Below are 17,620 nucleotides of genomic sequence, written 5' to 3'. Positions count from 1 at the left end.
TTATGTGTTCTTCAAAGAATGGCGAGCACAGTAAATACAGGAAAAAACCGTTGATTACAAAATTACTGATGGCTAAGATAAAGAAAAAAAACAAATCGTGGTTTATTATCTGTGGGCTGTGTAACCTCCTTTATAACTGTGTCAATAAAACTTTATTTTAAAATGTTTAATTTTTTGTGCCAAACAAACTATAAAACTAAACTATTTTTGAAAATTAATGCTAAAGAAATAAACTCAATCGTACTAATCACACGAATATACTAAATAATTTTTAAACTTATACTTTTTTTTTGTGACTGAACACTGGTTGCCTTGAAGAGACATTTACAGATTCACCGGGCTTGAGGTGGCCGAGCGCAGATGGCGCTTAGCCTAAACTTCGTTTATGAGTAACTAATCTCGAGGGCTCCCACAGGAGCCTCGGCACGAGCTGTTACTTCTAAATTTATAGATGCAAATGTTTGGTTGGACGTATAAATGGATGGATATTTTACTATGTATAAAGTGAACAACAAATCCTTATGAGCACAGATGTAGAACATAGTCTGGAAGAACACCGAGGCTAAGCTTCACTTCACTCTTCGCGGGCGAAGTCAGGGGTAAATTAGTATTCACTTATATGCACGATAAATTACCTTTCTAACTGTGAAGGAATTTTTAAAATCGGCCCAGTAGTTTTTGAGTTATTTCAATACATACAAAAATACAAAAACACAAGAATTCAAATCTTTACAATATTTCTATATACTATTAACATATTTATACGTAATACAATGCGACGCGAGTAAAGTACGATACACTCATCTGTTTTCTATGAGTACAGTGTGCAGAAAAGTCGCACCATTAATTTATTGGCATATAAGTTAACTATCTTACCTCTTTTATGCATTATACAATCACACTGTGACGTCATCTAGAACAAGTCTGATCGAGTATTTATCGTTTTTAATAAATTTATTTCATTTAATATTAATAGGAGGTGATCAATAATGTTTATACATTTCTTTTTGTTTTTTAACAATTACGGTAGTTCCTATTAAATTAATAAATGTACGTTATTAAACATAAATAGTGTTTTTTGTTATTTAAAAAATCATTTTATTTTTAAAACCAGACGAAGTTGTCTATAATTTTTCATTCGCAAAGTTTGATTTCTTTAATCAATAACCTTGCATTGTTACTTTTTCCTTTTCATTTAGCCTTGTATTAATAAAAAGTGATAAACTACAATACATAAATAATATATTCAAACTTTTATACTTTCGTAGAACTGTTCGCGAACATTTACAGCGGGTCCGAAAATTTCGGCTATACCATAGAACCGAAAACCGAACCGAATTTCAAGACGAAACTAGGGCCGAAGACGAAACCGAAAGTTCGGTCGGTGACAAATTGTTTTTTCATGTAATAGGTAGGCAGGTGATCTGTAGCAATTAATACGTAATTTTTGTGGCGGCTTTTCCGAAGGATAATATCGTATTAAAAAATTAAACGTGTCGTGTTCTTTGTTATAATTTTTTTTTTATCTTTAGCCTGTCAACGAAAGTAAAAAAAATTCTTCACCTTCTAAGTACGCGAGAAATTATTCCGTATTTCTCCCGATATTAGGTGTACGTTTCTGGTTTCTATATACAAGTAAACAGTTAGGAATGTGCACTAATTGCCGTTCTTAGCGGTGTCACAATTACGATTTAATTACAAATGTAAACAATTTATATGGATTGAAAAATAATACTGGTAGGTTATTTATTTCTATGTATTGCGCAAGTAAAAAATATCATAGCTCATGACTGAATTGACGACTCCGCGAGACATTTTCTTCATTTGTAACCTCATATTAAATGTTTTGTTTTATATTAAAAATATCTGTTTGTAAATAATAATGTATTAATTCGTATCTGCATAGCATATCCATTTATAGAAATATTGAACATTTTTTTTATTATTTGTTACGCTTGACCACGATCCCACCCGAAGGAGGTGACGATGCAGTCGAAAGACATAGTTAAATATTAAACAGAAATAAGTAAATAGTGAAATAACTTAGGTTATGATTAACTTAAATGTCAAGTAATGGAAAGTCTATTTATTGTTATAAGTTAAATATGTATTATTCGTAAATTAGACTTGATTTGAGACTGTCTATTTCCACTAGTGGTTAGTCGCGCGGTTGTTAAATCGCACACGGTCTTGGCTGTTTCAATGAAATTAGGCTTCGCGAATCCATACAGAAATCGCGAGACACTTATGAACCAAGTACTTGCGAACGCTCTCAACTTTGGCGGCACAAATTTTAATATAAATGTAACTTAAAATAATTTACCTTCACTCAAAGACCCATCAGAATCTTGTAAAATTGGCTTTTCGTTATTATCTACGCAAATGCGTATTCTCAAAACATGTATTTTTAGAACAGATACTCTAATTTTCTTATATGCCTATAAGATTCATCCTATAATACCAAGAAATTAATATTCATGGAATAAAAACGTTGTTGTTGTCGTTTTAAAATCAAAAGCTATACTTCTATTTGTAAAGACATAATAGCAACATATTTTCTTAGACCCTGTAGATTAGATTCGTGTGTCAATCAAGCGATAAAATCTCTGGACCGGTGTTAACCCGAAGGCCGCGATTAAAAAGACCTTTCGTACGTGAGAAGACGTAAATCGAAACCAGGCGATTTTAGTCGCCAAGCGACTTAATACAATCTGTTACAGTTTGTACACAGACAAGTTTTTCCAATGTATTGTTCCTTAGTTGCTATCATGCTTCGCTAGCTGCTAGTTTACAAGATTTCAACGTCAACAGAGCAAATCTACACAGTTTATAGTGTCCAAATAGACGACTCGTGTAAAAGATTTCAACTTTACGACGCGAGTATTCATTTCAAAATATTGGTTGCGGCGATTTACGTCACCTTGTGTAAAAAGGGCCTAAGTTATATGTTTCGTTTAGCATTGATGTTATCATAATATAATTAATTAAGGTAACTTAAAATATGAAAACAATATGTATATTTTTAATTCAACGTAATTTAAATTGTCATTAAGAAAATGAAAATTTGCATTCTTAACATCTTTCTTCATTATGAGTTTGAGTTTATTACGCTCTTCAGCGACAAACACTATTTGAATAAAATGCAGCAGAGTACGTGATCTAAACCAAAAGAATAAGCACTCGCTTCATTTTAATCTAAAATATTTTTTTCGTTCTATTCAAAACGTGATTATTAAAAACGTGTTACGTACAAAAAGTAAATTATATTTGCTTTTTGAAGTGACACATAACGTACGATTTCTTATTTTAGACATAACGTGATGTTTCATCGAAAAATAAATTCGATAATAATTCGTGTAAACATTGTGAGGTGATTTATATTAGTTTCGAGAAACGCGTTAAAGTTCAATATATCGTATTAATCTAGTAAATAATTTGTAAATTAACGGAACATTCACAATATCATATCTACGACTCAGTGTTATTGAATTGTATATTTTTTTATGTATTTCCTTCTTTGGAATAATCACTTTTAAAAATATATAACCTTTTAGCGTACATTGAAATTTCAAAATGAAATGATAAGACTATTAAGTGCAAAGAAAAAAACACAGAAAAGTTAAAATCAGTCAAACAATCTAAACCTTGTTAGATACACATAGATACATATGTATATGTTACAAGAATAAGAGAACGTGTGGAATATTCCAATAAGAATGTCTAAATCTTGGAATCTACCGATCTTGCCCGCGACTATAACAAGTTCTCTCAAAGAGTGTCAAAGGACTCTTATTTTGAAACACCAAAGAACACTAAGTCTGCGATCCTATAAGAACTAAAATAAAGATAGGTTACAAATAATAATATTATCTAGATAAAGGATACACTAAGAAGAAAAGAATGGATATGTAACTGGCAGATGTAGACAGACCGACAAATAAAGGATGGAATGAAAGTAAATACCGAAATAAGTAACCTAAAATGTTTATTGCGTCGGTAATAGCGTAAGCGATTTAGTCTGGATAAATAAGAAATGTAGGGATCTACGTCGAGATATATCTAGTACAATAAAGGTTGCCTAATATCGTTGAATTGTTGATCCTAAAACTACAAATTTATTAAGCGATGCTGTACGGATTACAGACTGACATATTTATTTTGTTTTATATATTTTATTGCAAGTGATTTAATTTACTTTTATAATAAAAGTCGGCAAACGAGCAAGCGGCTACCTGAATCTCCCGAAATGGTAAGCGACCGCTGCCAACAAACTTTCACAATTGCAGATGCGTTGCCTACCCTTAATTGACGGATGAGGAGACGCACTTAAAGAGGACATTTCTCCTTCCTAAAATTCTCAAATCCACTTTTCTTTCCCATCCTTTCCCCTTAAGAAAGGGGTGGAAAGGGAAAGGGGCAAAAATTAGGCCTCCAGCAACACACTCATCAGACAAAACGCGGAATTGATTCCACTTCACGCCTATTTTCTGTGTGGTCGTGGTATTACACCGGTCGAGCCAGACTATTGTTATTATACTACAGACGTAGATGTTGAAGCGGGCTCTACCACTGGAAAATTCTACAATTCATTATTTACTAGAAAGACCATCCAATTTCGTTTAAGTGGGTAAATAGATTAGCCTCTGTAACTCGCTGACAGAAGACCATTCCAGTGATGTACTTTTTTTGTACTAACTAATTCTTAGTAACCGAAAATATTTTACGGATTTTCTCTCGTTTAGTTTCTAAAATCGAGCACCTGGTAACAATTGGACATAGATAAGATATGCAGGAAAATTTTGAGTATTCACCAGATTTTATTGTCCCGTTAGTAACAAATAATCTCTACGGTTAATCTACGATAATCTGAGAGACTCATCTGATAAAGCGTTTGCTAGTAGCGTTGACCAATCATTTCATCAATCAATACTACATGTAAAGTATCATAGATTATGTTACAAGATGGGTTTCCCTATACCGATATCCAAATGTTGTCATCCCTTTCATACTCATTGAAGAAACAGAGATAAAGTGCGTTTTAATACAAGTTCAAACGATATTTTGCCAGTCTACCAAAAGCGTTATTTGTAGTTATACTTTCGACAGTATAGGGATACATATTTACTTCTGCATGTATACTCAGTGTCGACTATAGGTATAGTTAGTTTTATTAAAACTTGTACTAAAGGTTTTATTCAATCTTTAGTTAATTGTTTTATTGTTTTCAGATTAAACATAATGACGGAGGAGAAAAGCAAACCATCGTTGTCAGAGAACTTTAACTCGACGTAAGTTATTTTTTTTTAAATCTTCTTTAAAAAATATTCTCCGAATATTTTTTTAATTTTACGATAAGTTTACAAGTTCTTTTTGATGATTTTTATTTTACTTCTTTCGCCCTTATTCGTGTTCATGACTTGAAGTCGCAATTCAATTTTAGACTTTGTTTCTTATCCTTAAGATCCAAAGTTTAAGAATGATGTTTCGGCATTTGTAAATAAATGCGTAACAGAACGCGAAAGATTTTCATTACATTAAATGTATCGCAATATATTTGTAGAACCTTTATCAGCCTTATTGAAGGGCCAATTTACTAACTCGGAGAATACAAATAAATAAAGTCTTTGAGGTCTTTTCATATCTTTTGCACCTCATTTACACGAACATTGAAAAGGAGAAGTCTTTTCAATACGTCATGTTCACTTTGAATAAATCAATGTCGCCTTTTAATTATAAGTATTAAATACTTTTCTTTTCATAACTTTAGTAGTTTGTTCCCAAACAAAATCTGTATTAAATATCAAACAGAAGCAATCTATTTAAGCCACAGATTAAAACGTATTAACTAATTTAATATAAGTCAAAATTGTACAAATGCAAGTATAATTTACCTGCAGATCTATACTATTATGATAAAGCGTAAACACACACTTCTTTATTGCCTAAGATGTCAGCAATTACAGCATTTTTTGAATAATTCTTTCTTTAATAAAAAGTTCTACACTCAGGTCACGCCATAGGCTATATATTTCACGCCATTAAACTTAGTGGGTAAATATTTTGGATAAAAACCCTATTGTAGGAAAGAGACCATAAGTTGTTGCCAACATCAAGGAAGCAAGATTGCCGAGGTTTGTCATGTTATATCATTTTGACATTTGCTATTGAAAATTTGTCAAATGTAAACAATAAAACAATTTTCATAATTTCACGCGAATGAAGTCGCACGGGAACAGCTAGTAGTTAGATAGAATAGGAAAACATGGTTTTTATTAACTAAGAAATAGTCGAAATTGATATTCTCCTTTCTAACATGTCTTTACGCGTACTTAATAACAGCATGAAATCATCACCTGAACTTTTTTTTTTTAATTTAATGTTCCACAGCCTTCTTTATATTGTACTGTAAAGTATTGTGTAGGTCGGTATAATAGAAATGAATTAAGATTTCTATCAATTGTTTACCTTGAAATTTTCTATGGAATTACGTGAGAGTTCAGTCGACCGGAACCTTTTGTACTGATGATCTTTGTACTTTAAATATTTTCAAGTTTAGTCATGCTTCATTCACTTGTTTCATTCTACTATTACGTATACTTTGATTGTATGTTTTATTTTTATTTGTTTTATAAACTAAATGCCTGTGAATCCGTCCGCGCAGTATCGTAAGAAACCTATGTGCTCTGCCATATCCGATCCGCTAGTGTAAACAAACATCAATCCAAACTTCCATAATTAATACTTAACTAACTTTCGCCGGTAACACCGTTCGCACGGAATTAAAAAAAAATTAGGTAGCTTATGTGGTCCAGACTATGTTTTACATTTGTGCCAAATTTATCGACATCCGTTCAGCAGTCTAGATTACAAACTCTTAGCAAATATCGATCTCTTCAAAGTTTCCATTTTACAATATAAGTAAGTTTAAAGTTAGTAATCGAACAAGCGGTTGCTTATTATTTTAAATAACAAAATTACTATTTCTTAGGAATTACTGCAGTGAATTCATCTCTTTCAAATCAATTTCCTTCTTTCAACTGCGTTCTATAGAAAATATTCGCTAAAATTAAATCCTCTTTCAGTTTTCCGATACCTGAATTCATATAATTCGTAAAGCCGCTTAAAAAATGTAAATACATTTTCACCGTAACATCAAAAGCATTTCGACCATTGCTTCATATTACTTGCTTTATTCAGAACAATACTCCTTTTGTATTGGAGATTCAATCACTTATCGGACGGTAATTTTTATCCGTTATTTATACCCCATTCACGTTGCTCCTCATTCGTGTATTCAACCAGTGTGAATGACATAACAAAAAAGTCTAACCTCAACGTCATGGCAAATACAGTGGTAGAGCCCGCTTTAACATCTTCCCACGAATGGGCCGGCTCGCCCGGTGTACCACGACCACACAGAAAACAGGCGTGAAGTGGAAGCAATTCCGCGTTTCGTCTAATGAGTTTGGTGCCGGAGGCCTAATTTTATTCCTTTCCACCATTTTTTTAAGGGGAAAGGATGGGAAGGAAAAGTGGATTTGTCGGTGGAGGAGATTCATAGGAAGGGGAAATGTCGGAAATTCCATTCAGATGGCCGCTTGCCACCTTATATTATAAAAAATAGCTATTACTAACTATTAATGGTATGCTTAGAGCGTGAGCACAGCTTTGACTAAACTATCGCAGTGTTGTGTGATTGTCGATTGTTTCGCAGCCTCTTCACACCATATAAGCTCATAGGAATCAATGCAACATGAAACGGTTGTGCGATTGTTAGTCAAAAGTGTGCACACGCTCTTTTTAAACACTCTTTGGTAAACAGCACGGTAAATATCGTGCGAATAGCTTGTCTAGGATTGTCAGCCATCATAATTTCAGCTCATTCGTATATTTTATTCAATGTGATCGGGCCGTAACAAATTTCATGTCGTTAGCCTTAGGGTTTTAAATCCAATTGTAAAACTATTTTTATATCTCCGATGACCAAAATATTTGAAATCAGAAGACATAATTATTTTGATTTATGTAAACTATTATCTCTTACGTTCACACAGTCATAGTGATTTCCTTGAAATAATACGTATATGAGGGATCTAAAATATTTGTGATAGCTCGATCTTGATTGATATGGTGTTATTTCATGAACTAAGGAAATAAACATTACATTTTATTGCAGCGCAAATTTAACAACAAATGCAGGTTTCCCATCGTCTCTGAGCATATCTTCCAAAGATATTAAAGATGACAAGCCGTACAATCCTTTTGAACACCGCGAAGTAGCACATCCAAATTCGTAAGTATTGATCAAAACTTAATACTTTAAAAGCAATGCTTTTAAACTTCTAATACTTGGAAGACCAAGAAAAGAGAATATAGAAAGACTTGTGAATAATATAAGTGTACAGAAAAGAAGAAATAAAACGGTAGTAAAAGGTAAAGCATAGGTTAGTCACTATCAATTTCGTAAATCTGGGACTATATCTTCGGATTTCATACTTTTTTTACAACATCTCCTAATGCTGTCTATTTTTTCAGCACTTTTGGGTCTATTCTACATCTCCTCAAGGCATGCCTCGGTACCGGAATCCTGGCTATGCCCGCTGCATTTAAGAACTCTGGTCTAGTCACAGGATTGATAGGGACCATTTTAGCAGGCTTTGTATGTACACATACTGTTCATATTTTGGTGAGTTATAAAATTCCTTATATTCTAATTAAAATATACCCGTTGAAGTCCTCTATGAGAATTTATACTTAGTTTTAATAAGTAATACTAATAAAAAACATAAAACTTGGAAAACTCAAGAAATACAGAATAATTTTTGTTAGTCTTGAATTGTATATTCCCAGGAGTATTTCCGTGTAGTTCTTGAGAGCTGTTTTTGTGATTTTATTACTCTTTAATAACATTATTTACATTCATAGTTTGGAATAACTGATCATTTTTGTCATCTTGGAGCATAAGATGGATATAGTAAAGCATCCTATTAAATTCACCAGATTAATGAAATATTTCCTGATGCGTTGTCTACGTTTAGTCGTCTCACAGGACTCACAGAAAAAGAACTTTCCCATCCCTTCCTTAAAAGATAAGGATGGGAAGTAAAAAGGGCAAAAACTAGGCCTCTAGCACACAAACATATTAGAAGTCACTAGCATTTGCTCCCACTTAATGTCTGTTTTCAGCTAATTCGTGCAACAGATGTTATTGTTGTGGCCTAAATCACTGTATGTTAGTAAAATTGCTGTTAATAAACTGCTAGCTTTTCTGAATGTTATTTTATTGTCTTAAGTTAAAAATACTGTTTCAATTTTAAGGTAAGAGCATCGCAGGAATTATGCGTGATTGCGAAAAAACCATCGATGAGTTTTGCTGAGACCTGCGGCGCGGCATTTACGTACGGACCAAAATCTATGCGATCATGGGGAGGAGCAATCAAGTAAAATTTATTTTCTATTACTATTTTTCAGATAGTATTGTATGATTAAAAATAATGGTTTATGTTTTTACCAATGAACTGTTTTATGTTAAATTTTACTTTGAAAGTTGTTATAATTTAGATTTCTTGAAATCGTTTAATTAAAATCACTTCGTTCGTCATCAATAATTATCTTTTTTGATTTTATCACTTATACTACAATAATTATTTTGTAAATAATTTTACTGTGACAAGATATTAAAAGTCTTTTTTTGTTTTAGGTCGTTAATAGATTATTCATTGTTTTTAACCTACTTCAGTGTGCTCTGCGTTTATGTCGTCTTTATTGGATCGTCGTTTAAGGAGGTTTGTATAAACTATTATCTAAATCAGATTAATGTCAAAGTATACAAGCTGTCGCTCGTGTTTTAGCGCGTGCTGCCTTGTTTCAACTTCTAGAATTTCCTGTTTCATATAATGTTTTTAATTATAGGATTATTTATAAAGATTGTATCTTACCACTTAGCAATTTACTTACCGAAATGGTATTGATATCGACATCCTTGCATTTTTGTGTCAATGTCTACTGTGTGATTATCTTTCTTAAGGATATTAAATTGTAATTAGTACCTTGATATTTTTTTAGTTTTGACTCTGCCTATGCCAGTACAGTGCAGTCACTGATTCAGAATAATTTTAGAAGGTTTAGATACCTTGGACAAGCACCCCATACTGCCCCACCGTTGCTACCTCTTTGATCCTTAGCTATGTTTGGTTTGAATTCATAAAAATTTCCATGCACTGATCCATCTCTACTGTCTAGACATCAATCTAAACCAAATGTTGTGCTACTTTACAAATCTCAGAACAAACTTTCTTATCAATAATTTCATAGTGTTGATCATTACAAACTTTCACTAAATCCTTTGTTTGTTAGTTTCATGTGTGGAGTCATTCTTTAATTATACCTTCATACAATCCATGCCTTACAAGACGGAAAAAAACGTTTTACTTAAACTAAATAAATTAAAACGCCTAGCTGTTTACTTTACCTACAACAAATGCTATCATATAAGCAAATCCAGTGTTTGTGGATGACATGTTATTTTTTAAAGCCGGTGTTTTGTCTGCTTGTTTATTAAGATTACACATTGATAAAAGTAAGGACGCCGGTGATACAGGAAGGTGGGTAGAGATTACAAATTCGTACGATCACGTATCGAGGTAAAAGAAATAGGCATTCATCACATGTCAACTTTTTGCTTGATTGATAAAAGGAAACAATACTCAATTCTTTTTTTTATAACATAAGATGGCAAACGAGCAAGCGGCCACCTGAAACCGCCAAAATGGCGAAGCGACCGCTGCCCATAGACATCTGCAATTAAAGATGCGTCGCCTACCCTTATCCGACGGTGGAGGAGACGCACATAAAGAGGATATTTCCTCTTCCTATGCATCTGCTCCATCGTCAAATCCACTTCCCCTTCCCATCCGCTTATAAGAAAAGGGTGATAAAGAAAGGGACTTAAATTAGGCCTCCGGCACCACACTCATCAGACGAAACACGGCATTGGTTCCATTTCACGCCTGTCTTCTGTGTGGTCGTGGTATTACACCGGGCGTGCCGGCCCATTCGTGCTAAGATGTTAAAGCGGGCGCTACCACTGTTAAATTCGATGTATGTCTACTCTTTTTGATTTAAGTATCTCACTTGTAAAAATTTTATTATGTGAGATTCTATAGAGATATATTTTACTACAAAATGTTAACTTTTTTAAACCTTCGTCATCTTTTGTTTTAAGGTTTTGGACGTGTACTATCCCAGCTTGCAACTGTCCATACAGACGTACTGCGCCCTGACGTTAGTACCACTGGTACTGATCTGTCAGATCAGGAACTTGAAGTACTTAGTGCCGTTCTCAGCGTTCGCTAATGTACTCATTGTGATCGTGTTCATTATCACCCTGTACTACGTGTTCGTGGACTTGCCACCGATTACTGACCGAGAAATGGTCGCAAATGTATCTCAGTGGCCTTTGTTTTTGAGGTAATTTATAAATACGAAAAATTGATTAAAACAATATCGTCTATTTATATAGTGACGTCATAAACTTTTCCAACCTATCCAAACGTATGGAAACTAGGGCTTTAGCCACTTTCCTTTTAAAGATACAAGGTATATAAAATTATATTCTAAATTAAGCTATCATTTGCAGTACCGTTATATTCGCTATGGAAGGTATAGGCGTTGTGATGCCTGTAGAGAACGAAATGGCTAAGCCTCAAAAGTTCCTTGGATGCCCCGGCGTGTGGAATACAGCTATGATAATTGTCATCACTTTGTACGGATTTGTTGGCTTCTTTGGCTATGTGCAGTACGGTGATGACGTCAAAGGTAGCGTCACACTCAATCTACCTCAGGATGAAATGTAAGTTTGCTTCTACAAATTATAATGCACGAGCTGTTTCCCGCGACTTCGTACGCGTGGTATTAGAAAGCATACAAACTATATAAATTATAATACAAAAATCTAAGTATCCCTCGGGAACCAGACATTTCTCGGGGATGAAGCTTATCCCATGTATACTCTAGACTTTGTTTTACATCTGTGCCAAATTTCAATAAGATATGTTAAACCGTTGCAGAATGATCGAGTAAACATTAAAAAACTAAATTAATGAATCCAACGGGAACCGTAACTATTCCAGGGATAAAAAGTAGCCTATGTGTTCTTCCAGACTATGCTCTAAACCTGTGCCAAATTTCATGGAGATCCGTTCAGCCGTTTAGGCTACAAACGCTAACAAACATCCATCTAAAATTTCGCATTTATAATATTAGTAAGATTAAAATACAATAGTCCGAAGTTTCGAATATTTATATCTTTGTTAGATAACATTAGTGAAAATATTTCTTATTTTATAAACAAATTCGCTATGAAATGAAAATAAATGATTAATTCCACCTTTTCATAACTTGTTATATTGCTATTTATTTCAGAGTGGCGCAAAGTGCAAAGTTGATAATGGCTATTGTTATATACTTTTCTTACGCCTTACAATTTTACGTGCCAATGGAGATGGTAAACAGAATGTTGCAAAACAGGAGTTCAAATAAATTCGAAAACGTCATTCAAATTAGTATCCGAACAATCATTGTGACAGTTAGCGGTGAGTTTTATGGCTTACTAGCTTTCGCCCGCGACTTTGTCTGCGCGGAATAAAAATCATCGAGATCCCTTCAGCCGTTTAGGCTCCAAACTCTAACAAACATCCATCTATCCATCCATCTAAAATTTCGCATTTATAATATTAGTATGATAATATTATGCATTGTGTTTATCGAAACGATGAATTAAAATAATCGGAAAATAGGTAAAAGAGCGAATAAATACTAACGTCTGTTTAACTAACATTGAGTTCTAAACATGTGCAAGTATTGTAATACTTGTATGTAAGGGATATAATACTTGTATGTATTACATGTATGTAAGGGAACGAAAATTATGACATACTGCCAAACTCACAATCTTTAATTAGTACCTACGGGGTACCTTTTGTGTAGATCAAGCACGAAGAATATTAAATATGCCGTTTTAATATTCATATGCAGTTCTCTTATAAATGAATTATTAATTGAGCAATGTATGAATATTTTAAATCATATTCTTTCACAGTTGCAATCGCTGCCGCCTTCCCGAATCTAGAGTTGGTCATCAGTTTCGCCGGGGCTATCTTCTTCTCCACCCTCGGTTTGCTCGTCCCCGCGGTCGTGGACACCGTGTTCCTCTGGGATAGAGACCTCGGGAAGTTCAACTACGTCGTTATCAAGAACACCATAATCTCTATTATTTCGATCATAGCTTTAGTATCTGGCTCCTACGTGTCTATTATTGGAATGATAGAAGATTTATCGGGAAATCACGAAGTTCATTATAATGTTACTGGATAAATTAAAATTTATCGCTCTCAGAGTCCTTTAGTGATGACAAAAATTAAGTTACAGATTCAGGAAACCAAGGGAAAACGTCCTATTTCTGTGCATTCCCTCTGTCAATTATAGATAGACAACGCTTCTACAAATGCAACATAGTCGATTTAAGATGCCCACTCGCTCTTTTGTCATCTTGTACTATAAACAATATTCTTTTTAATAGAGAAGAGGGCTCAGAGCTTCAACAACATGGTCATGGTAATCATCAGGCAGACGCGTTGCCGTCTATAGTTTTTTTTTATTTAAACATTGAAGGAATTAATGATGAAACAAAATGATTGTGATTAAAGTACAGGTTCTGTCCGGTTGTTAAAATGTATTAGTATAGACTGATAACAGAATTTAAATTCGATTGTACAGTACAACCCAACGCTAGTAGTAAGCTTTAATTAAGGTAGCTAAATTATTAATAACACTTTTTATATTAAATAAAAAGAAATGTTGAATACAAATGTAAATGTGGTTTTATTGATTTTTAAAATCTCCCATTTTTTAAGAATAATGCATCGATTTTATATTCATATTTCTTTATTGTTTCAAATGTATATAGGTTGCAACTTTCCTTTGCCACTCACCTAGAATAAAATGGTTCAAAGAGAGCTTTCAGACACACTACGACTCTTTTATATAACAGGGAAAAGTTTTTAACGCCTGCAAGTAAGAATAGCAAAGTATACGGAATGTTTGATGAAAATTTATAACGGTAGGCGCACGTGTGTGTATAAAGATAAAATAAATAATACAATTAAAATAAAATCATACAATTTATTGAATTCAACATTTATTTATTTGTTTATTATCGAAGTAGATAGCTTAAAAGTAATAGGTGTTTTAAAGGAAAAACATTACTTCCTAAACTGTGATGTGAAAATACTTATAAGCGAGGGAAAGTTTGACAAATTCAAGAAGCACTTTTCGACTATATTTGTTGAGTAAATTGCTCAATGTTGTGATACCTAAATAACAATATTTATACTATATTTAAGTTACATTTTATTGAACTTAAGTTAACCATATTTTTGTAGTATAATTATAAATTAAAAACATTAACACAAAACATGAACAAAAAAAGTTTTCTTAACAACTCAATCTTTTAATTAAAAAAAGGAGATTTGGTGATGATAACTGCTTTTTCATGCTTAAAGGCTATTTATTTAAATTAGAATCATCAACTTTATTATAATTGGCAATAAAAATATAATTTAATTAATATGGGTAGAATCAACAAATACATCATTGTACGTTTTTTCCCTGACAGCAGGAATATTTCCACAGAAAAATGTGCATTACAACATAAACTATCACAGTGTAAATTGAAATGAAATGGTCTTATTGTAATTAAAACATTGGTACACGTTTGTTAAATCAAGCTTCAACCGAAACATTGCCAACCTTCTTGGATAGGTAAGATTACATTGCTTAAGTAATCTGAGATTGCGAGATTAACAAAAAACTAAAGTAACCTTTTTGTCGTTTTAATCGGATCAGTAAGCTGTTTGCAATAATAGAAGAGTTTCGATCGACATTTCTATATTCTGAAAAACTGAAGGATAAGTCACAATTAGGAATTTTTTTAGTAACCATTTTAACTCTACATGTTGTTTATATAGTTTAAAATAATAATCGAACGGCTTTCGAACCCACTAACGATCTGCTGGTACTCTTAATCATTAGGCTATCCTTTTTAATAGAAGTTTGCAATTTTCAAATGCATTTAACGCAACCTGTGTTAACAACTAATTATTTAGCATTAGGCCAAAGCATTTTAGACCAACTTCCCAAAAGAAGGAGGTACTCAATTCGACTGTTTGTTTTTTTATGTGTGTTACGGCATAACTCTGCCGCTAGTGTCCCGATTTTGATAATTTCTTTTTTATCCGAAAGTTACTGCTTGCAGGTGGGTCCTTTTGTTTGATTTTTGGAGTCAAAGACTACGACGTATTTAAATAGTTTTTATTTTACTACTCGAACTTTTAGACTTACTGAAACGGAAAGAACATTTAGGGTGTTTGTTGTTCACATTTTTTAGTCTTTGTTTCAAATAATTTAACAGTTAGGATATTTGGATTTGCACACGCATGTGTATAAAATTAATAAAAGAGTATTGTGTTTTGTTATAAAAAATAGCGCCGTTCTTATATATGTGTCTTATGTGTAATTTACGCAAACATAAATCTATTGAATTTAATAAGTTTATCATAACTCATAATAACTGCGTAAGTTTTGTTTCCAGTTGAATAGTACGAAGTTTGCTCCAATAACTCGAGTTATGTAAGATTATTTTCATGGTTCAACTGTTACGTTTATGCTTAACTAGCTGTTCCCGCGCGACTTCATCCGCATGAAATTTTGAAAACTTTAATGTTTACATTTGTCAAATCCTTAATTGCAAATATCAAAATTACCGTTTCTTAATGTTAGCAGCTTGTAGTTTATGTTCCCTTTCTACATGAAGGTTTTTTTCCAATTTATTGACCCCATAAGTATAATAGCGTGAAAATATATATCCTATAGCTTGTTGTAAATGTAGGGCTTTTTATTTAGGAAAGAATTATTTAAAAATATGCTCTGATTGCTGACATCGTACGCCACGAAGTATGTTATGAGTGTTTACGCTTTTGTTATATTAGTATAGATTTTTACATACCTCTCTTCAATAGTAACAATAATAAATGAATCTAAGAAATTGAATAAACGATTATCTGAAACTGCAATAACATTTTAATAGACAGGAGAAATTAAAATTATTTTTTTTATAACCCTTACAATGTGATCTAACACTAGCTGTTTCCCGCGACTTCGTTCACGCAATATTAATATAAAAAGTGCCAATAATATGCCCGTCTATCTCAGCTACCCTTCAGTGAAAGTCGGAAAGAAAGAGATTATCCGGAACAAACGTAGTTTACGGACAGACAGACAGACAAAAAAAATTAAATGGAATTTTCTTTATCAGCAACGCAAATACATCATCTTCCCGAAATCTGGATTTTTTTTGATATCACAAACGGACACTTCGATGTTATTATATCTATCATAGATTTATAACATCGAATTTAAGAATTATACGTTGAATTTAAGAACGTCATGTGCTGTTTACTTATGCCAATTAATAACTTCACAAGTTATATTGCCACTCTAAGTTATTTGCATAGGCAATGGCAATACAATAACTTTTAATAAATCTCTCACTAATATTAGTTGCACGCCATCATTTAAAAGATTTCCCCTCGTTACTCGAACTGTCGTAACAGTGACGGAATTAGAAAGGCATTTTACACCCGGAACCAACTTCAAATTATATAAACACCATTACAATTAATAATAAATAAAGTCTAGTGTGATAGAAGTAAAAAAGAATTGAGTAAAAAATGTTTCGTGCAACTGGATGGATGAAACTAACACGCTTGTGCGACTCTTTTTTCTTAGACTATTCCTGCTTTCAAATACATTTATTTAACATTCCAACTACAACAACTCTGAAACTATTTTAAGATTGAACTAGTTTATAGTCATTTATTTGTTTTCATTTTTTCTCTTTTTTTTAGCAATCAAATAGTTAGTTTACAAACTATCCGGTTAAAATGAATGTAAAATAATAATTTAATTTTTCCAATCCATTGCAAATAACATTGTAATTGAAGAACGGATCGTTCGAATAAACAACAGTACGACAATTTAATTTGTAAAATAACTTTGTTTCTGGTAAATTAATATCATTGTATGTAGAAAGCTTTCATCTTTAAAAAGATGTTGAAAATGTTTGTTATCGTTTTAATACAGTGTTTATGTCGTGTTCAATTTACAGAGATGGTACAAAGGATGGTCACACAAATAACAGCTAGCAATTTTATTACGTTGGTCTTTAGTTTCTTAAGACTTAATACAAGATAAGCGCACTTTGAAAAATCTTTGAAATTAATCCCTTTTTTCCTCTTTATATTTTAATGGGACTTTGGTTCCTTAGAAAATGTCAGTCCCATAATACCTTAAACTAAATGTGGAAACTGTACAATTATAAACAAACACAATATAAAATAAGAAAGTGAAAAGTAACGAAAAAACAAAAATAGTACTTAGAAATTGCTAAAGAGCCTTTAACACCATGTAGCGGAAAATTAATCCCTTTGAGCGTGCTTAAATGTGCCGTAAGATAAGTTGGATAGAAACTAGCTTAATTTACTATTTATGCGACACGAAACTG

General features: G+C 32.7%; 1 protein-coding gene across 1 annotated transcript in view; it reads left to right on the top strand.

The window, feature by feature from the left end:
- LOC106105692 (proton-coupled amino acid transporter 4-like) overlaps positions 1-13,874 on the top strand; it is a 20,874-nt gene extending 7,000 nt beyond the window's left edge. The window contains exons 2-10 of the mRNA XM_013286118.1: positions 5,229-5,288; positions 8,177-8,293; positions 8,536-8,686; positions 9,319-9,440; positions 9,701-9,785; positions 11,225-11,469; positions 11,639-11,851; positions 12,424-12,593; positions 13,100-13,874. Of these exons, the coding sequence (XP_013141572.1) occupies positions 5,239-5,288; positions 8,177-8,293; positions 8,536-8,686; positions 9,319-9,440; positions 9,701-9,785; positions 11,225-11,469; positions 11,639-11,851; positions 12,424-12,593; positions 13,100-13,374 (1,428 nt within the window). The 5' untranslated portion in view covers positions 5,229-5,238 and the 3' untranslated portion in view covers positions 13,375-13,874. The remainder of the gene's footprint in view (positions 1-5,228; positions 5,289-8,176; positions 8,294-8,535; positions 8,687-9,318; positions 9,441-9,700; positions 9,786-11,224; positions 11,470-11,638; positions 11,852-12,423; positions 12,594-13,099) is intronic.
- The last annotated feature ends 3,746 nt before the right edge of the window (positions 13,875-17,620 follow it).

Source organism: Papilio polytes, unplaced genomic scaffold (genome assembly GCF_000836215.1).
Source record: "Papilio polytes unplaced genomic scaffold, Ppol_1.0 DF822733.1, whole genome shotgun sequence".
NCBI classification, from domain to species: domain Eukaryota; kingdom Metazoa; phylum Arthropoda; class Insecta; order Lepidoptera; family Papilionidae; genus Papilio; species Papilio polytes.
This window is presented reverse-complemented; position numbering and strand designations above follow the sequence as displayed.